The sequence below is a fragment of the Anolis sagrei genome, chromosome 4, assembly GCF_037176765.1.
Source record: "Anolis sagrei isolate rAnoSag1 chromosome 4, rAnoSag1.mat, whole genome shotgun sequence".
NCBI lineage: Eukaryota > Metazoa > Chordata > Lepidosauria > Squamata > Dactyloidae > Anolis > Anolis sagrei.
The window spans coordinates 192978869-193000732 of NC_090024.1; the positions used below are offsets into that span (position 1 = coordinate 192978869).

Here is a 21864-nt window from a genome sequence, read left to right on the forward strand (position 1 = left end):
CAGACTTTATCTTTATTCCCTAGCAATTTTATATTCTTTATGCCAGGAAACTGGCTGATTGTGAAGGAAAGTAACAATTACAGGTTTATGTGCTCCAGGTTAAATTCTCAATTAGACCAGAGCTTGGAAGAGTTACTTTTTGGACCACAACTGCCAAAATTCCCCAGGTAGTATGGCCATAGGCTATACTTGCTGGAGAATTCCGAACGTAGAAGTAAGCAAATCAACAAACAATTTTTTAACCCAGTGGTTCTCAACCTGTGGGTCTCCCCAGATGTTTTGGCCTTCAACTCCCAGAAATACTAACAGCTGGTAAACTGGCTGGGATTTCTGGGAATTGTAGGCAAAACACCTGGGGACCCACAGGTTGAGAACCACTTAATCTAACCTGTAATTTCAGACATGAAGAAAACAGCAAGTGAGATGGAAAGGTGATGATAATTCTATTCCTAGATAAAGTTGTGCATCATTTGGGACGTATATTTTTGTGACTATGAAATGTAAAACTGCTCCTCTGTTTTGGCTTGTTAAAGCATACAGAGTCATATTACAGACTGATGGGATGAAATATCTCAAGTTTTATCTCATAGAATGAAAATCTGCAATTTTTACCATTCACTTGAAATGCTATCTCCACTTGCATACCTTGGAGCAGTTCTCACGTGTGCCACCCAATTCACTTTAGTTCAGTGTGCACAGGCAAGAATTGTATCATTTTCCAGTTTAATTAGTTTTTTGCCCATAGTTATTAAACTGTACAGCTATGCGTGGCATGGGGGTATCTCTACTTGCAGGGATTGTCAAAGTAGCCACTGAAGGAGCTGTTTATATTTGTATATCCTTCCACACACTGGATTAGACTGAGAGGGAAAGCAGCAGTTGTCCTACCTAGAATGGCTTTTTAAAATAACAGTACTGGGGAAGTACCATAAATGGATAGCATTGCATAGAAGTATTGCATATATTTGTGTAGAAGTCTAGAACTTCTCATTGAAAAAAATCAACCCTTGGGTCTACTTGTTAATTAGTCAATGTAAGGACTGTACCTTAACTCTTATGAAAAAAAGGAATCACACCTTTCTCTGAATACAGTGGCAAAAGAAAAGTGCACAGTTTGTCCCAGGAGAAGCACAGTGACAAAGATTGCTGTGGACTGGTCTAAGTGCATGAAGAAAAGGCTAGAAGATATTTTCACAACTATTGTGTAGACCTAAGTGGGATCTCTTTGAAACTTAGTGAATAACACTAAGCAAATTATTTTCCTTTACCAAGTGGAAGTCAAGCAGGGGAATTTGCATCAGACAGTACAGATTCTGCACTTGCTCTCTCAATAAATAAATATGGGTAAAGTGGCCATTTCATTTGCAAGAGACCAGTAGTTGGGGAACAAAGGTGTGAACAAGCTGTCACAAATAGCAATGCTGACAGAATTCAAAATTAGGTTGATATTTGGTTGTTTGAATTTATTATGTCTGTAATGCCAATTTGTGTGCAGCTATATAATGAACTTTGATATTTTTGGTATTCAGATGGAGATTGATTATGAGTGGATATTTATGTTCTGTGCTTGTGCTGTCTGTGTGATTAAGCATCCAGTCTCTGCCAAGATCCCATTTGAAAGGCTAGTTTTATGGATTTATGCCAATTTAACCTTCTGTTTTCCAAAACAGTCAGTGGAAAAGTCTGGATCTGAATTTCTGCAACTAGCCAGATTTCATGATACAGCTAAATCTATATTATTCACTTTTCATCTCATTTGTGGCTTTGTTTCATTTCTACTTCCTCTTATACTTTATCAGTTTTTGTATTCAGTCCTCTGGCTCCATAACAAGTACTAACTGTAAACAGGAGAAAACAGATAACCAGGGAAGGAAGCACAATTCATGGATAAATTATATCCTGCTATTCAGCCTTATGCCATATTGTGGGTCCCAAGATACATTCTGGTGATGTTTCAAGATCTTGAAAGAAGGGAGAACTTTTACTTTGACTATAGAAATGGGTAACTTAACCAACTAATTATGATTTTTTCCCTTAATGAGCCACTTGTGGCAGAAGTACCACAATATGTACCCAAACATGGACAATGTAAGATACATCAGAGAGTAGATATGTGAGTACTAGTGAAATATATTTGGAAAGTGCAGATCAATGAGCCTTTTGTGTAACTACCAATCATCCAGATGACACACACGCATTTATTCTTACATTATTTTTGGAGCATTTAAAGCACCATTTTTTTCTGATGTCTGCTTCAAAACCCACATGACAACTCAGATCAGCCGTAGTTTTCAGCAATATGGTGGAAAATGTACTGGCTGTGGAATAGTAAATAAAAAATGAAAATGAAAAATATTGGCTTTCTGTGTTGCTGCAGGCACCTCAATGTTAAGCTGATTGACAACTGCTGCAACACTCACGTTCCTCTGAACCCACCCTTAAAGCTTACATTGCCACGGCTGGCAAATTGCTACAGCTGGGACTGCATACCCCATGTCGGTTTAATTTTTAATGACAGCCTTTCTACTGTACACCCTGAGCAATGCTGAGTTGTTTGCTGTTGTCACTTGCAGTGCGCTTACAAACATCATGAGGGAAATTCCCTCTTGTTGGTTTTGCGTCTTCTCTCTGATCAAGTTCAAGGACCAAGGGCGTTCCTTCTAAGGGGAGTTGGCAGCATCATTTTTTGTAGTGTTCTGGCACATCTTATCCATTAGCCTTTGGGCTTTGTAAACTTGCTAATGCAGCATATTTTGCATTAGATAATGACTTGTTGAAAACTGGCTGAAATTTTCCTGCAGCCGCTTTAGTTTTTTTAATTAATAAAACTGTTATAAGTTTTTTAATCCTTGTAGGAATGAGATTCAGAGAAAGAAAAGCCCTGGGCAATGTTCATCTACAAAATGACATTAATGTCCTCAATCCTGTGCTATAGCATCTCTTTGTTATTATATCTGCCTCCCATTTGATCCCCATCTTGATACACACAGTGGTGTTGAAATAATACTTTGGAAACACACTGAGTGACCTTGGCCAACTTGCACTCTCTCGGTGTTAATTCAGGTGCACCTTCTCTAAATGTATTTTACAAGAAAACTGTAACTCAAAAATGACCGGAGGCACACAATAACCAGAAACAAGCAAGTTCTGTTACTGGCTATGTTTTTTCTGTAACTAGATTATTCTTTAAAATACATGATTCAACTATTCTCTGTTGAAGAAATTACTTTTATATTCATGATCCAGATGGATTTAACACACACCCCCCCAAAATCAGCAAACCTAGCATCAGCCAGGAGACACTTTAATATCTTTAAGGTGCAGTCAAATTTATCCTGAAATGGTAGGAAGAGAAATGAAACTGACAGTTCTAGTTTAAAGACCTGTCTAGTGGGCAGGGATATGGTTTCTGTTCCCTGGTGTTGTAACCTGTTCTAGCTGATTACTCATCCAAATTGGAAAGATTTAAGTTGAGAGCATCATCTACATATTCTGGATGGATGGAATCTCAGTGAAATGACAAGACAGCATTTAGAAATGTTTGTGGAAAAATGTATGAATGGAATATGTGTGCAGATATGACTTTATTTTTGTCTCTTTCTCTGCATTTAGAATAAAACAAGATGTCTTTGGGCTAAAGGCTAACTCAATCTTGAAGAAGCTATCTTCCCCTAGAATGTAAAGATTGTGCTCAAAACGTTCCTGTTAAAAATGATATGTGGTTTGATGGTTTCCCACATCTGGCCAATAGTAGTAGTAGTAGTAGTAACAACAATACTAACAATAATAGTAATGCCAGTTCTGCTAGAAAGCTCTAGTGCTGTACTACAAAGAAGTGGTCAATTGCAGGGATGTGGAATATGGCACTGTGAAGTGATGACTTTGTTTCAGGAGTCTGAGCTCTACCTTTAAAAAAATCCTCTAACTTTGGGCAAAAGATACGTACACTCAGAAGTAAAGAATTCTGTACTCTTATTTCAATCATCAGAACTACCATACAAAATCAACTTCTGGTTGTCCAAAGCATTCTTCACTTTAGCAGTATAATTTCGAGCTTTACAGGAGCAGAAAGTCATTTTGTTGCTGATGTAAAACAACTGGCCTTCAACTCCCAGAAATTCTTGTCAATCTATTGCAGGTGCTTACCAGCAGATTGGAGCAAGGTGTTTTTTGGCTCTGCAGATTTTTCCTTTATATTTCCATCAGCATACCTTATGATGAGAAATATTGTCCAAATATTGTCCAAAGCTACAATGGGCCTCACCCAGTATAGATAGTGTGGGCTGTACACAAAAAATTTCTCACGCTTACAATAGACCTTCTTTTCACCCATGCCTTAACTAGTAGACCAGAAGAGAGCAACTTATGGCCTTGGATAGGTTTAAGACTGCATTCCTATAATCCATCACTATTGGTAATGCTGTCTTAAATTGGATTGATAATGCAATCCAACAACATATGAGTATCCCATATTGCAGTATGCCACCATAGGCAAAATAATGGCTGATTCAGCCCTAGGCAAGGTCATAACTTCATCCTAGCATATGCAATTGATACCAGTGGCTCCGAGGAGAGCACCTGATATGGTATTCACCTCAGAGACATTGTACCTCTGTTGTAAAGATGAGAGAAATTTATGTTTTGGATTACAATTCTCAAAATTTAATATTGACTGGGAGATTCTAGTAGTTTTAGCACAGAGAGCAACTGACCCATGCTCTGTTCTTCCTCTCTCTGGTATCACACCTGCTGTGAAGGTTTCTTTCCTGGGATGTCATCACCATTTGGCAGCCATCTGTTTCTAACTATTATGTACTCCCTAGATCCTTTCCAAAGAACCACTGCTGCACTTTTGATTCTGTGAAGCCAAGGAAGAGGATGTCTGGAGGAAAAGCATGCTGTACACACGTATAATTCATTTGCAGTTTTAATTGGCTTATCAGAGACAAAGAGGCGATGACAGAGTTAGAAAATGGAATATTTATCCTCTTCCCTTTTCCTCAACCCGTGGCCAACTCCACTTGGTTTGGTCTCCTGGGATGGTTTGAGTTATGTAATATGGAGATCAGCCACTTCCAACCAAAGAAATCTGTATTCTTTGAAACTTTCTTGCATCAAAGATGATCCCCCCATATCCTCCCCCCCCCCCCCCCCACTGCCACCATGTAGCTGAAACAATGCTGACCTAGCATAAAGCTTTCTAGCTATGGTAGATTGGCATACAAATGATTTTTTTTCTTTCTTACTTACTGTCTTTCATTTTTTTTTTTACAAAAAAATAACAACAACAGAAAAGCAGGATTTTCTTCACCTCCCTCCTCATTTTTAAACATTATTCACAAAAGTTTACAAAATAGCCTTGAAATTAAGCTTCTGGGTTGAAATCCAATCCATGTCTGCTAATTGATGTTGCTAATTGAATCAAAGATGCATTCCTTGGTTTGAGGATCATTGCTATTTGATTCCCGAGTCTGATAAGGTTGCCTTCCTTTCAGATATGCCTCTGTAGAGGTGGTCCTCAGGAAGAAAACCACACAGTCTGCCAGAAGAAGCAGACCGGTTTTGGTTTAAGATCTTGATGGCAGTACACATGTACACACAAAGAAACCCCCAGAGGGAAGGCCTTTTTTGTATTTCCAAAGACATTTGCTGAGCAAAATGTATTGGTAACAGAATGTTGCCCCAGGATCCATGGATGACGAGAAGGACTTTGAGATACAAGGCTTGGAGCTCTCAGCTCATGCTATCTACTTGGGATGCTGCCTGTTTTTGTAAGAACTTCCCTTTCATAAAAATGGATTGTCTTTCTTGGCATAAAGGATCATGTTTGACCAAACTGGTGATTTGGGTGGATAAGAGACACACTAGGCCTTTGTAGTCTGTATCCTCCATGTTTATTGTTTTTTCTGGTTGACCATGTTCCCCCCTTTATATTTGGTATTTTTTTAAAAAAATCGTCCAGGTCTTGTCCACCCTTCTGGAGGGGGGGGGGGATATCAACCAACACTTTTCAAGAGTCCAGCAGTGTTGCTTGTACTTCCACAGCTAAGAGTGTATCACCCTTTCTTCCTTGATCCCAGCGTTTGATATAAGTTGGATACACAACTCGAACTGAGGATGAGCTTGTTTTCCATGATCTGCAGGGCCCCTGGCTCCCATCTTGGGGCTTGAAAGAACCCAAGCCATAGTTGCCTATAAGACTAACAGTCAGCAGCAAAAGACAAAGAGACAGGACTATTAGGATACCCTGCCTCCTTTCCAAGTGCTGGTATGGTGCCTCTTTAGTCCTGGCATTGACACAGGCTACTTTGCTTTGCAAGTCTACAAAAGCTACATGAAGGCAAGCCCAGTATTCTGTACTGTGGTGCAGCCGTGTGATGTTGTACATGTGAGTGCCTGTGGGAATACGAGCCACATTGGTCATGTCCAAACTAGGATCAAAACTGGACCATGTGAGGTTAGAAGAAACTGTGTTGAGATGAGGTCTCCAGGTAACCAGGATGTGGTAGGCCTGGACTTCCTTCACTAACAGCTCAAGCCTGTCCTCACTGACAGGAAAAGAATTGTTGACCATTAGACTGATGCTCTTAGTGTCAGCGCCTATGAGATTTTGAGCCATACATGTGTAGAGCCCAGCCTCTTGTACTGTAATCTTGTGGATCTCCAGTGTTCCTTCAGGGTACACTCTATATTTTCCATCTTCAGAATAGGGCATCAGCTTGAAACCTGATGGGGTGACCCAATATATTTCTGGTTCTGGTTCAGCCAGAGCCCTGCAGTGGAGAAACAGATCTTCACCATCCATTACCTCTAAATGAGAAGGAAAACTTTTGTCAGAGATGAGGGGCAGGCACCTATCAGCCATTTCTCTGAAAGGGACGTCCCGGATATGCTTTCTCTTTAGATCTGGAGGTTCAGCACATAGTGTAGATTGTGGCTCAATGAATCGTATGTGGTTTTCAGTGCTATTGACCCAACGAATGACACAGTCACAGCGAATTGGATTGCTGTGAATGCTGATTTCCTGTAGATTGGGGAGGGATTCTAGGGTTTGCTTATGCAAAGCACTGAGCGCATTATTGTTGAGCATGAGGGTTTCCATCTGAGGCAGGTGGTGGAAAGCACTGGGGTGGATATAAGATAGTTTAGGATTATTGGTCACATCCAGTTTTGTCAATTCAGGCAGGTTTATCAAGGCAAACTTGTCAATGGAAACCAGCTCCTCCATATTATTGAGCCCCAATTCTTTGAGGTGCAGCATGTTGGTAAAGTCACTTTGCTTAATCCTCTGAAGTGGGTTTTTGTTAAGATCCAAGAATTTAAGACCAGGAACTTGCTGCAGTGCTCGCTTAGGGACATTGACAAGCTTGTTGTCATAGAAAGACAAGCTCTCCAGACTTTTTAGACCTACTAATGCATAATCTGAAATCTCCTTCAGGTACATTCCAGCCAGAACCAGGCTCCTTAGATTTGATAGAGATCGGAAGTTCATATCCAAAATGGCATCCACTTTGTTGCCTCCAATCATGAGGATCTCCAGACTAGGCAGAAATTGAAACCAGCGATTGTCAACTGTTCTTAAGAAATTGGAGTTCAGATGGAGTCGAAGCAGGTTTACAAGGCCTGCAAAAGCTTGGGGTGAGATCCTGCGTATTTGATTATGGTTAAGATAAAGCTCTTGGAGATTGGCCAGGCCTGTGAAGCTGTTATCCGGCAGTTCAGCCAACTGATTCTCTTCCAGGTGAAGACTCAGCAGCTGAGGCATGTTCTTCAGGCTAAAATCCAAAATGTCAGAGAAGCTGTTTTGTGACAGATCTAGCTCTGTCAGGTTTCTTAGATAATCCAACTCACTTTGCTCAACCTTGACAATATTGTTGCTTTGCAAGAGAAGGATTTGTGTCCCCTCTGGCAAGTTTTCAGGCACTGTGGAGATGAACAAATCATTACAGTCAACTGTGGTTGCTTCTCTGTATGCGGACCTGGGTGTGTACCATGGCCTGATCTGGCAGACGCACTGCAGTGGACATTTGACCTTCCAGGGTACGACAGGAATTGCAGCAGTGGTTGCCATACAGATGAGAAGCAAGTTCAGTTGGAAGTGTCTCATTTTTAACTGCCAAGTCCAACTTCCATGCAAAGTCAAAGCCTTTTCGGGACACATTTGGAACTCAACATGGACAAAGTGCAGAAAAGGGTAAGACAGACAGCAAGCAGCCCCTTGCCCTGCCACCCTTAGATGCTTTTACAGTTGTTAAGAGAATGTGTTGTGCTGCCGTAGGAGGGTTCCTCAGCTGAAAAGGTCATAATGAATCAAGCAACATTACTTTGTCTGTTCAGAGCTCCTCCTTTTCTTTCTCCATAGGTGAATTATTCTTTCTCGTGCTTTCATTGTCAAAGCTGCCTCTTAAGGTTTCACCTGAAAAAGATGAAACAAAAAAAATTGGGTGAGAAAAGAAACATACAGGCCAAAGCATAGCGGGACAGCATTACAGGCACTTTAGAGTTCACGACCCCAGAGCTTAGAACGGGTAGAGCTTCTGTTATGCCTTTACATTGTGTGACAACTGCTCCAATACATTCGGCCAAAAAAGCATCCAGCCTTTGGAAGCATTTCAGTCTTACTCCTAACTGTGTTCACTCATGGACATTACAAATGAAACTGAAGTCTTAAGAAATAATTTTCAGGCACCATAGTCTACAAATCAATACTATTAGATCCCACTGCAGAAAGTGAAAAAGAACTGAACAGTCAGCTGAACAAAAGTGATGTGTAGGGAATGTTCTAATCCCTTTTTGAAGTTATTCAAGTCAGTGGCAAGTCACTATATCTCGTGGAAGTGAATTCCCTGGTTTACCCTTGTGTGTTCAGAATTTGTGAATATTTACATCCACTGGGTGACCTCTTATGAGAGAGGCAGAAAAATGTTCCTCATCTACTTTTTCTACAGTGTGCATTAATATATAGACCTCTATCACGTTTAGCTTTACCCAATAAACTAAACAGATTGAAATATTAACATCTTTTCCCAAAAGGTAACTGCTCTAGTCCCTTGATCATTCAGCTGTACTTTCTCTCACCTTTCCTAGCTCTTTGAGGTATGGTGATGAGAACTGTGTACAGCATTCTAATATGCAGAAAAAGGCAGGAAGGGAGCAGGCCCAATAATTGGCTGCCTCACGCAGAATACTGCCTAAAATGGTAGCAGAAACAGTACAATTTATATATCTATACCTATGCCTATGGCTATATTTCTGTGTTCATTTGGTTCTCCAAGTGCATGATTGCAATAATCCACATCTTGAAAATCTCCCTCCCCCCAAAAGCAAGCCTTAATTTTGTCATTGGTGCATAATGGGTTTTTGTATCCATATGGGGTCCTGGAACCAAACCCCAAAGGATACAAAGGACTGTTTATGAATCTAAAAAGAGACGAATGGGTGCATGACTCAGTGACAAGCCCTGGACGTTTGGACATTGGGGGATGTTAGTTTGGATCTTGATAATCCCCTCCTCCTCTCACTTTAAAAATGTCTGAAGTTGTTAAACTGAAAAGTAGGATAAGCATGGGGACAAATAATTGTTGTGCTTGAAAATGTGGGATCATTGCTTTAGTTCAAAAATAACACAAAACTATCTTAGAGTGGAATCCAAACATGCAGGCAAGCCGTTGAATAGAATTGTGCCTCTAAACTTATTTATTTATTTATTTATTTCATTCACTTATACCCCGCCCTTCTCACCCCAAGGGGGACTCAGGGCGGCTTACAGGGAAGGCACAATTAGATGCCCAAATCACACAACAAGTAATCCAAAAATATAACAATTCAGCAGTTAAATTAAAACATCAATACATAATAAAATCATAAATCCTAAAACAATCTCATGTCAGAGTCCATATATCAGAGTCCATATATCCATTCTATTCCGTTTGTCCTTGTCTATCGCCAGGTCCTTGAGTTAGTTGTCAGAGTGACCAAAAGCTTGGTCCCACATCCAGGTCTTTAGTTTTTTCCTAAATGCTAGAAGGGAAGTCGCCGATCTGATCTCCCCGGGGAGTGAGTTCCACAGGCGGGGGGCTGCCACTGAGAAGGCCCTGCTCCTCGTCCCCGCCAGCCTCACTTGTGACACTGGCGGGGTCGAGAGCAGGGCCTCCCCAGAAGATCTTAAACTTCGAGGTGGGATGTAGAGGGAGATCCGTTCGGACAAGTACACTGGGCCGGAACCGTATAGGGTTTTATAGGTCAAAACCAGCACTTTGAATTGTGCTCGGAATTGGATTGGCAGCCAGTGGAGCTGACGCAACAGGGGGGTGGTGTGCTCCCTGTACGCCGCTCCGGTGAGCAATCTGGCTGCTTCTCGCTGGACTAGTTGAAGTTTCCGAGCAGTCTTCAAAGGCAACCCCACGTAGAGTGCGTTGCAGTAATCCAACCGGGATGTGACAAGAGCATGGACCACCGTGGCCAGATCTGACTTCCCAAGATACGGGCGCAGCTGGTGCACAAGTTTTAATTGTGCGAAAGCTCTCCGGGCCACCGCTGAGACCTGGTGTTCCAGGCTCAGCGATGAGTCCAGGATCACTCCCAAGCTGCTAACCTGTGTCTTCAGGGGGAGTGTAACCCCGTCTAACACAGGCTGTAACCCTATACCCTGTTCGGCCTTCCGACTGACCAGTAGGACCTCTGTCTTGTCTGGATTCAATTTCAATTTGTCAGCTCTCATCCAGTCCGATACAGCTGCTAAACACCGGTTCAAGGTCTGGACAGCCTCCTTGGTGACAGGTGAGAAGGAGTGACAGATTTGGACGTCATCTGCGTAGAGATAGCATCTTAGTCCGAAACTCTGAATGATCTCTCCCAGCGGCTTCATGTAGATGTTAAATAACATCGGGGACAAGATTGAACCCTGTGGGACTCCACACAACAACGGTTATGGGGCCGAACAGGTGTCACCCAATAACACCTTCTGGGTCCGTCCCTCAAGGAAGGATCGGAGCCACCGCAAAGCAGTGCCTCCGAGCCCCATGTCCATGAGGCGGCCCAGAAGGATACCGTGATTGACGGTATCGAAGGCCGCTGAGAGGTCCAGCAGAACTAACAGGGACACACTCCCCCTGTCTAGCTCCCTGCGTAGATCATCTACCAAGGTGACCAAGGCTGTCTCAGTTACATGTCCCGGCCTAAAGCCAGACTGTGCCGGGTCTAGATAATCAGTGTCTACCAGAAACCCCTGGAGTTGTGTTGCCACCACACGTTCCATGACCTTGCCCAAATAGGGGAGATTGGAAACTGGCCGATAGTTGTCGAATTGAGTGGGATCCAGTGATGGTTTCTTCAACAGCGGTTTTATAATAGCTTGTTTTAAGCTCGCTGGAAATTTTCCTTCCTGTAAGGAGGCATTAACCATCACCTTCACCCACTCTGCCAACCCCCCTCTGGCTTCCTTGATCAGCCAGGAAGGGCAGGGGTCTAGGATGCATGTGGTGGGTCGCACCTCTCCAAGGATCCTGTCCACATCCTCAAGCTGAACCAATTGAAATGAATCCAACAAAACTGGACAAGCAGATGCTCTCGTTACATCCCCAGAGACTGCCGTTAACATGACGTCGAAGCCAGACCGAATCCGCTCAATTTTATCCGCGAAGGATCGAGCAAATGCTTCACAGCGAGCCACCGAGTTATCCGAGGCCTCGCTTTTTGGCGGGTTTAACAGGCCCCTGACAACTCGAAAAAGCTCCGCTGGACGATTCTTCACTGATGCAATATTGGCTGTGATGAATGTTTTCTGAGCCGCCTCTATTGCCACACCGTAGGACCTTAAAAAGGCCTTCAGGTGTGTTTGGGCTGGATTGGTGGGATTCTGGCGCCACACGCGCTCTAACCTCCTCTTCTTTCGCTTCATTGCTGCCAGCTCCTCAGTAAACCAAGAAGCTGGTTTAGCTCGGTTACTCGAGAGGGGGCGTTCCGGAGCGATAGTGTCAATTGCCCTGGTCAACTCACTATTCCAGCCAGAGACCAGAGCATCGACAGTGTCGCTAGCCAAGGAGGTGGAAAAATCCCCAAGAGCCATCAAGAAACCATTTGGATCCATCAGTCTCCTGGGGCGGACCATTCTAATGGGTCCACCACCCCTGCGAAAGTTAGAAGGCACAGTTAGTCTAAAACTGATCAGGTGGTGATCAGTCCATGGCAAAGGGGCGATGGTCGGCTCCTCCATTCCGTCACCCTCATCCCATCCCTGAGTGAAGACCAAATCCAAGGTGTGTCCGGCACTATGGGTAGGACCAGATATTAGCTGGGACAGGCCCATGGTTGCCATGGCGGCCATGAAGTCCTGAGCTGCTCCGGAGAGAGAAGCCTCGGCATGGATGTTGAAATCTCCCAGGACCAAAAGCCGTTGGGAGTTCAACACCATGTCCGAGAACACTCCCGCTAGCTCAGGTAGGGAGACTGTAGTGCAGCGGGGTGGTCGGTACACTACCAGAATCCCTATCCTGTCCCGGTCACCTATCCTAAAGCCGGCACATTCAAAGGAAGATGATTGTGGGATGGGACACCTGACCAGTGGGATAAAGTCCTTATAGACCACTGCGACTCCGCCTCCCCGCCCTCCAAGCCTTGGTTGGTGCTGAACAGAATAACCTGGTGGACAGAGTTGGGAGAGATTAACCCCCCCCCCCTCGTCCAACCAGGTTTCTGTTATTCAAGCCAGGTCGGCTCGTTCTTCTTGGATTAGGTCTTGAATGATGGAATTTTTTCAGTTTACCGACCTGGCATTGAACAGCACCACCTTTAGTTTGGAGGGGCCACCGTCTTGGCACCTCAGCTGTATTTTGTCGGGAGTAGGTTTTGGAATTGCCAATCTATTTTTGTTAATTTCGGGCCGAACAGTAGTGTTTATTTTTGGAGTTGCCAATGTCCTATTAAAGATTTTGGGCCGAATTTGCTTCTTTGATTTCTAGCATCTTTAGGGATAGCCAATTTATTGCTATAAATTTTGGGCCAAAATGGAAATTTTATTCTCCCTTTCCCGTATCTCCCTCTACCAGTCACCACCTCTATGGCGGCTCCCCCACCCGCGGTCCCCCCCCCCCCCCCGGGGATGTTCCCTCCGTTTCCAGCAGCTGTAGTCTCATTGATAGGCACATGCTTACCATTATTGTTATCTGTCTCTGGGTCCCGATGATCCCATTCCTTAATGCTGACCATTCCCTCTAGTGTATCGAGGGCTATAAAGTGCACTCGTGCTGAAGCTGGTATAAAGTGCACTTGTGCTATGGTTGTTGTAAAGTGCACTTGTGCTAGAGGTTGGAGGGATAACAGTAGCAGCAAAGGCAGAGCAAGCATTGACATAAGGATAACAATAATATATCGATGTTAACAATAAAAATGCTTACTCCAATTAATAGTGTGGGAACCCGGAGTACAGAGCATAAAGTGCAGTTGTTGTAACCACTTGACCGTTTAGTAATGATATGGTTCTGATAAAAAGGACCTAGGTGCTTAGGTTAAAGTGACTTCGTGCTGAGTAGTTCTAAAGTTTTAAAGTGCAGCTGATGCAGAATTTACTGGCTTCTAGAGTGAAACCACTTTCCGACCACTAAATCAGGACAACTTACTTTCTAACTTCTCTGCAGCACTGGATGCATCTACACTGTAGAATTACTACAGTTTGACACCACTTAAATTGCCATGGCTCAGTGCTATGAAATCATGAGAATTGGAATTTTACAAGGTCTTGGGCCTTCTTTGCCAAAGAGTGCTGGTACCTCATCAGATGACAAATTCCATAACATTGAGCCATGACAATCAAATTGGTTTCAAAATGGACTCTGAATGTAGGCACAGTGGTCTTCAAACTTGAAGCAATTGTGATTTGTCAAATCAGATAGCATGCAAAGCTACAGGTGGAATGAACCATGGATTACAAGCATGGTTTCTTATACTGGTTTTATGTTCATTCACAAAATACACTTTGTCAGTTCAGATAGTGAGCTAATAATAGTTTAGGACCTCATCACATTGAGATTTTTTAGCATTCTAGGATGCTTCCAGAATGTTGAGAGGGTGGAAACTGCTGGGGCCCATCAGATGATGCAGAGCTGCTTCCAGCATCCTGGTAGTGTCCTAGGACGCTGCCCAGAGAACACGGGAGGCATCCTGTGTTGTCATAGACAAGAATGGGGCAAGTGCAGGGGGAAGCTGGGCAGCATTGCTTCCCGTCATGGAATGGGTAAGGGGGTGATGCAGATGATGCAGGGCACGGGGTCCAGTTTCCCCCACTGCCCAATGGATTTGCCACACTGTCTGGCAAATCCCCCCCCCCCCCCACACACACTATCAATGTTATGAGGTCCTAAGCATCTTTTATCATACTTTCCTGGAATGTCTGAATAGAAAGAATAGTAAAAGAATGTATAACTAGTATCTTAAATATGAAAAATCTCTTGCAGACTCCAGCAAAATCTAGATGTAGCTGATTTGCAGACCACAAAGGAAGAAATAATACACATAAATAATATACATTGCTTCTGCTACTGAGATGTGCCCCATCCCTCTTTCTCTTACAGAGGGATAAGTGTTTATGTATACATGTTCATGCTCACACACAGATGCACTTTTCAGGAATACAGAGAATACAGAAGGGTTCTATAGGCAGCCTTATCGGTTAATCTAGTCAAAGTTTAATCTGAGAGAAAGAGAGAAAGAGAGAGGGAGGTGGACACACACACACACAGGAATTCTCGCAAAACACATTCCTGGAGAAGGAAGGCAGAATGAGCCTGGTGTAAAATGACTTTTCCCCATTTCCTAACCCACATTAATGACCTTCGCAAGAGACACATTCCAGGCTTGAATGAGCTCTTAGTTTCATTTGTGAATAGGCTGTAAAACTCATGTGGGGATTATTTCTGGCTGCTTCAGTGTGTTAATACTGTTATCTGCTGGCAGCAGTCTTTGAGTTAGAAGATACTGTCCAGACAAAATCGGGCATGAACTACATGCAGTGGAGCTGGTTGGGGAGACAGACCCCGAGAAAATGAATGGCTCCTGTCCTGTGGCTGGAAAGACAGAAGGCTGGTGAGCCCTGTCAGCTTCCTGACCTTCATACTTCATCTTCAGTTGTCCAGGGGCTCTTTCACACTTCTGAATTATATGCTGTAGTTAACCATTTTAACTACAATGGTTCCAATCTATTGAATTCTGGATTTGCAGGGTGCTGTTGATGATGATGATTATCATGTGTGCCTTCATTTTTGACATATGGTGACCCTAAGGTGAACCTTTCACAGATTTTCTTGACAAAATTTGTTTTTTTGCATTTGCCTTTCTTTGAAGATGAGAGAATGTGTCTTGCCCAAGGCCACCCAGTTGGCTTCTATGACTGAGTAGAGAGTCAAACCCTGGTCTTCAGAGTTATAGCCCAATGCTCAAACCACTACACCATGCTGGTGCTGTTTACAATTCAAAGGCACAGGTATTTAGTATTTACAGTCAGAGGGCTGTAGTGCCTCACTGAGCTGTAGACCCAGAATCCCATAGTTTGTGGCCATGACAGAGCGAAATCAACACTAGAATTGTGTAGTGTGAAAATGCCCCAGGCCATTCCCTCTGTTGCAGCTTCAGGACAGAGTTGTGAAATATGTCTAGGGAAGTTGACGGTCCTCAGCTGTGGTGGGGAACTCCAGTTTGTCCTTATGGTTGAAATAAAGTTCAACTGCTGCAATAGGGAAGGGATGAGCAATTTGTCTTTTCCATGAAGCAACCAGAGATTTTAGATGACTCCCCAATAATAGAGGTGTATGAATGTTACTATAAAGTCATATTCTTCCAGAATCCCAGCCAAGGGCCAACATCCATTATGTTTGTTCAAAAATGAGAACTGTGATTCCTGAAGCCTTTGGGAACCATGATTTGCCTTTAGAATGAAGTGTGCTCTCAGTTAGAAGATTGTATTATTAGTTTTTTAAAAATCACACAGCAACAACCTGGGAATGTTTTTTTTTAATCTGGAAGTGGCATTTGGGATTTATGTGGAAGGGCTGTCGTGTTGCCTGGATTTCATCCAGCCAGTAAAATGGCTCTTGAAACCCTGGACTATGCCACTCCCAACTTTGGAAGTAGATACATGCACAGATGTAAAAAACTAGCATATCAAGGAAAAGCTGGATGCATAGCCCATTACCCTGAAATTGGGGTGTTGATGGTTGTACAAAATATTATCCTATATAGCACCTAGCATGGTCATGCTGAAGATAATAATCTTCAGTTTTAATAATCTGAGATGCTGTGCCCCAGATCACTTTCCTGTCTTAAAGAAAGAAGAAAAAGAAGAAAAACTAAATTTAAAGAAGGAAATTTATTGTTATGCTGTGTCCTAATAGATTTATAGAAGAAAAAAACACTTCATAGAATGAGAAAAGAAAAATGAAGGTTTGTCATGAAGAACGAAAAAATCAATACAACCCATCCTTTCTTCAGTGCAGTTCCTATGGGAGATTGTATAATGAAAACCAAAGACCTTGCAGAAAGCAGAGGCATAAATGCAAAGGATCAATTTTGGTGCATGCACCACAGCAAAGCCATAGTATATAATCTTTACCCAGACACCACTTAAAAGAAGAGTGGTATGTGAATGTGGGCATGTGAATGAACACACTATATTTAATAACATAGACTCTGGAAAATCATGGTCTTGTTTATTGAATTGAGTGTATAATATGTGGCAAGTCACATGCTTAAGCTTATTAACAATTGATAGGTTTTTTTCCTGCTTATCATAATCTGATTTTGATTTTGACTTTTGGCCTTTTTAAATATACATGGGGGGGTGGTGGTGGTGGAGGAACTAAGAAGCACTCAACAAACTTGTTAAAATATAAATCATTAAAAGGAAAAGAGCAAATAGAAAATAAAGCACATGAGCCAATTCCTTTTCCCTTTGGCCTATTGAAGGGAAAAGGAAGTATTTGTTTGCCTGAAGAAAGAAAGCAAAGATAATACCATTTGAACTTCTCTCTTGGAAGAGAGTTAGAGAGGTGTGAAGACAGAGAGAAGGGCCTCTCCAGAAGATCTCCAAACACAGTCAAGTTCCTATGGGAGGATATGTGCTTTCCAATAATCTTGGAAATCCAATAATCCAATAATTATTATAGGGCTTTTTAGGTCGTAACCATTACTTTAGATTTTGCCAGGAAACAAGAAGTCAGTACAGCTGTGGCAACAATGGAATTGTGTGTGCCTTGGAATAACCACAGCTTGGAGCAATGTATTATATAGACTATGTTATTGCAGGGGGTAACAAGAGCCTAACAATATTCTTTTTCTGATATAATATAAAAACAAATGACATCATAAAATTTTGGTATACCAAAATATGTTACTTCTAAAACAGGACTTACCTTGTGGGGCTTTTAAAATAATTTAAAATTCACTTATTAGCAAAACATTACTAGCACCTTACTCATAAAATAACATGCAACAACAATAAATGAGCTGCTTTGAAAAACAGTCAACATCAAACCTAGCTTTGAAAATAACTTTCCAAGATCTGATGATTTCATTTGGGACAAGAAGCGTGAAATGTGATGAAAGACATCATCAAAACATAATGCATAAATTAGGACATGGTATTTATTCTCAAGGTGCATTGAGAAACAATTTGGGACCCTCTTTTTAAAGTAGAAAGACTAACCTGTGGTGGTAAAATTCAAAGGCATAACTATATTAGTCTGGATCAGTATGCAAAAAGTTTTTATAGCACCTCTGAAATGAAAGGAGAGAAAAAAAGTTGATAGCATAAGCTTTCCAAGACCAAAGTGTATGAAAATTTGTGCTACTGGCTTCTTTCTCTCTTTTAGTCTCTGAGGTGCTACATTTGTATGGTCATCCTATAGAGTAGTCATTATTTTTCATTTTTTTTAAAAAAAATGGAGATGGTTCCAAAGGAGAAGCAAGGTTCTGACCATTAGAGCTCTAAGATGTTCTTCCAAAGGAGGCCAGTTTGGTTCCCTCGTTGCTGTCCTTCCATAAGCTACCTTTTTGAAAAATGACTTCAAGTGCTTTGAATAAAGTGTTGTTCATCATCATTGCCATTGCCATTGCCATCATCACCCTTCAATGCATATTTAAAAGTGTTTACGCATTTTACTGACAGCTTAATTGCATTTTAACTATGGTATCATCCACACTACAGGTTTTTTTTTTTGTATTTGATACCACTTCAACTACTATGGTTCCACTGTATCAATTCCTAGTATTTATAGTTTGGTGAGGTCCTCAGAATCCTCTAGTCTGTAGAATCTGAACTCTTTGAAACAGAACTCCAACCCAAAAATCCCAGATTCCATAGATGTTAAAATGTGGTCAAACTATTATAATAATATAGAGTGAATACAATCTGTTTTCCATATTTTACCTACTTGTATTTTTATTTGTGATTGTTTTAATTGTTATAAACCTTCCCAAATCTCATTCTTGGGAAAAAGGCAGGATATGAATAGATGAGTGAATGATAGAATCATAGAGTTGGAAGAGACCTCGTGGGCCATACAGTCCAACCCCCTGCCAAGAAACAGGAAAATCACACTCTGAGCACCCCTGACAAATGGCCATCCAGCCTCTGCTTAATAATATAGGCAATGACAGGATTGAGCTCTCTCAGGTATTGTGGGAAGGGCTAGTGTAGTCCTGTCATCCTCTTCCATTATTGGTGCCTGCCATGGGAACTCTGGTAAATAAGTCTTCTTGGGATGCTACACACAGACTCCAAATGCTCAATTGTGCTGACAATTTATCAAATGACAATTCTAGTTCCAGCAACCTAATATGGAGTTCTGATGGTGCTGAAGTTCCACTAGTAGCTTTTCTGCAGCAGTCAGGTGCAACATCTTGCCAAGTAAGTGTGCAGAATAACAGCTCTGGGTGTCAGTTCTAATTAATCATTTTGTGTTTATCACTCATCATTACTGATTCCTTGTCTGTTCTTTTCTGTTAATAGCCTCATGAGGCATATGGACTGGTCAATTCTTGGTATAGATTTAGCAATTTTACCTAATAGAGGAGCTGCAGGGGTAATCAGTAGGAGGCCAGAGGCTCATCTCTGTTCTTGTAAACACCTTTGAACTGAGTTCTATGGTACTGTGTGGCTTATTTTTATAGAGCTATTACATAAAGCTCCAGCTGCAATTATTGCCCATTTTTGTCCATTGTCATTTTTCTGGAATGGGTTAAGAGCTGTCTGTTAGGCATAAATTCAGGAGGTAAAGCCACCTCCCACATTTTCCTATGATGGAATGGAAATACACATCCTGGCTTTATGCATATTACACCGATATCAGAAGTGCATGAACTTGGCTATACATAAAGAAATTTTGGAAGTTCTCCATACCTAGGTATCATATTCTGATTCCAGTAACTAATACCAAAGCACTCAGCCAACGAACATTCTTATTTTAAATGTTTAGACTGTAACTTTACCTTGCACAGTTCAAGGTAGATAACAAATATTAAGAGTTAGGATAGAGAGAGAAAGGAGGAAAGAGGCAGCATAGAGTTAAGTGGAATACTGGAATGCAGATTGGGAACTGGCAGCCACATCTGGGCATCTGATACTGAATTTGCAATTGTTTGCCATCTGTTTACTGCAGCATGTTTGTTATTTGCATATTACAAAGATACTATGCGTCTCTAGTGTTCTTTCAACCAAAGAAATTGAAACGTAGCATTTTTACTACTAAGAGTTCAGGAAGTAGGAAGTGTATATCTATCTATCTATCTATCTATCTATCTATCTATCTATCTATAGTTAACACTTGCTTTTCAGTAAAAGCACAAACATTCTTACACTTCCTTCACGACAGAAAAAATATTGACATTTACAGTGCTTTGTTTAAAAAACCTTAAAATCTAGATACTTTCAAAAAGTGAAGAGCTCTTATTTAAGCCACATGGCAATTGACAGCAAGCAATATTTCACCAATAGGTTAGCAGAGGGACCTGATGCTTTGCACATGATGGTGAGGGTGCAAATCTTGGCTTATTATTCTCACAGATGAGAATGAAAAAATTCAGGAATGTTCTGCCCTGTGGATAAGATTGTAAGAGGTTTTGTGCATTTGTGATGACCTTTTTTTTGCATTTTTCAAAAATTCTCTTTCTGTAAAAATTGTTGGCTGGCATGCTTTTCAATAATTATGATGTTACAAGCCTGACTTATGACATTTTAAGTATTCCATTTTATGTTTACAGTTGTTGTATGATTACAATGATGAAAAGTGTCCCCAGTAGTCCACTTTGAAGCTTCATGTCTCCCGACACAGCCATTTCTAAGGTATTGGAGAATAGCCCAGCGAATAATGTCACTCCCAGTTCTTTCCTGGTTTCAGGGCATGCTGAGACAGACAGCTGTGACAGGATTTTGATTGGACCCCACTGGGGTCTCTGTAGCACATTGAAAGCATGCCTTATAGATGCATCATTACGCACCATCCAGCTCTCCAGTGCTTCAGAAATAGATGCATGGTATGGGACATGTGAGACGTCAATGGAAGGACTTTGAAGGTAGCTTTGGGAGATGTCATAGCTATGTCTCCATTGCTGGGTCTCTTAGTACAGGAACATAGATACTGTTTCTTCGGAAAAAAAAAGTTTTGTACAAACACTGTGCTGAGCCTTGTCCCCCCCCCCCCCCCCCCCAGATCTGGATTGTTTTTCACTAAATGGTTTACACAATGAAAATAAAGGGGAAATATGGGGGAAATGCTAGTGATTTTCCTGTTGATGAAATTTTGGCTGTCACTGGCAATTTTAAAGGAAAAGCAGTATGGAAGAAAAATTTGCAATGTCAGTGAGGAGCACATCCATAAAGAGAAATGTTTCTCCTTATTAGAATTCTTCAAACTTGTATTTTAAAAATCTTTTTTTGGATGCAGCTGCTTTATAAAACCCAGTTCTAGTTTATTTGGCCATTCATATGCTACCTGTGTTATTGTTATTGTAATTTTTGTTATTATTATCATCCTCCTCTTTTTCACCATCATTTTTCTCATTTTCTTTGGAAGACCCAATTCAGTCAAGTCTTGAATTGAGTGAGCATTACCATAGCTCTAGAAAAAAAGACCTGGTGGGATATCGACTCCATTTTCCAGGTACCTCTGTCTCAGTCCTAGAAAGAAGAAAAACAACTTTTTGCTTTGAAGATCTAGTAGGCCCTAGGAGATCTAGATTTCCATGTATGTCTTGACTTGAGTGAATTGAGCCTTCTTGACTTAAGTGGATCATGAGTACCTGAAACAAAACAAAAACACCGTTGATACAAAATACAAGTGCAGCTGGTATAGATCTGGTCTCTGGGTAAACATGGAACTCTAGATCTCCTACGGCTTAAAAGATCTTCAAAGCAAGAAATTGTTTTTCTTTTTTCTAGGACTGAGATAAAGAGGTACCTTGAAATTGAGGTTTATATCCTAGCAGGGCTTGCTTTCTAGAGCTGTGAGTGTGGTGGAGGCTCCTTCTTTGGAAGCTTTAAAACAGAGGCTGGATGGCCATCTGTCAGGGGTGATTTGAATGCAATATTCTTGCCTCTTGGCAGGGGGTTGGACTGGATGGCCCATGAGGTCTCTTCCAACTCTTCGATTCTATGATTCTAATGCTCACTAGTCAGGAGTCCTCAACTGCTCTGTGGCCCCTGTGGCTGGAAGAAGGAAAGATTCCTGTTCTCAGAAATTGAAATGTCCTGGTGCCATCTGCAAAATGTTTTAAGTTACATTAAAGAGTGAGAATTACATCTTCCAAAGGAAACTATGAGTACATATACACTGCAGAATGAATGCAGTTTGACACCAGTTAAGTCATGGCTCAATGCTA

The 21864-nt window shown here is 41.6% G+C and overlaps 1 protein-coding gene across 3 annotated transcripts in view; it reads right to left on the reverse strand.

Annotated features, from left to right (window-relative positions):
* Positions 1 to 4911: 4911 nt before the first annotated feature.
* Positions 4912 to 21864, reverse strand: part of LRRN2 (leucine rich repeat neuronal 2) — a 213565-nt gene continuing 196612 nt past the window's right edge. For all 3 annotated transcript variants that reach the window (XM_060772969.2, XM_060772970.2, XM_060772972.2), the window contains exon 2: positions 4912 to 8416. In XM_060772969.2, the coding sequence (XP_060628952.2) occupies positions 6011 to 8161 (2151 nt within the window). In that variant the 5' untranslated portion in view covers positions 8162 to 8416 and the 3' untranslated portion in view covers positions 4912 to 6010. The remainder of the gene's footprint in view (positions 8417 to 21864) is intronic.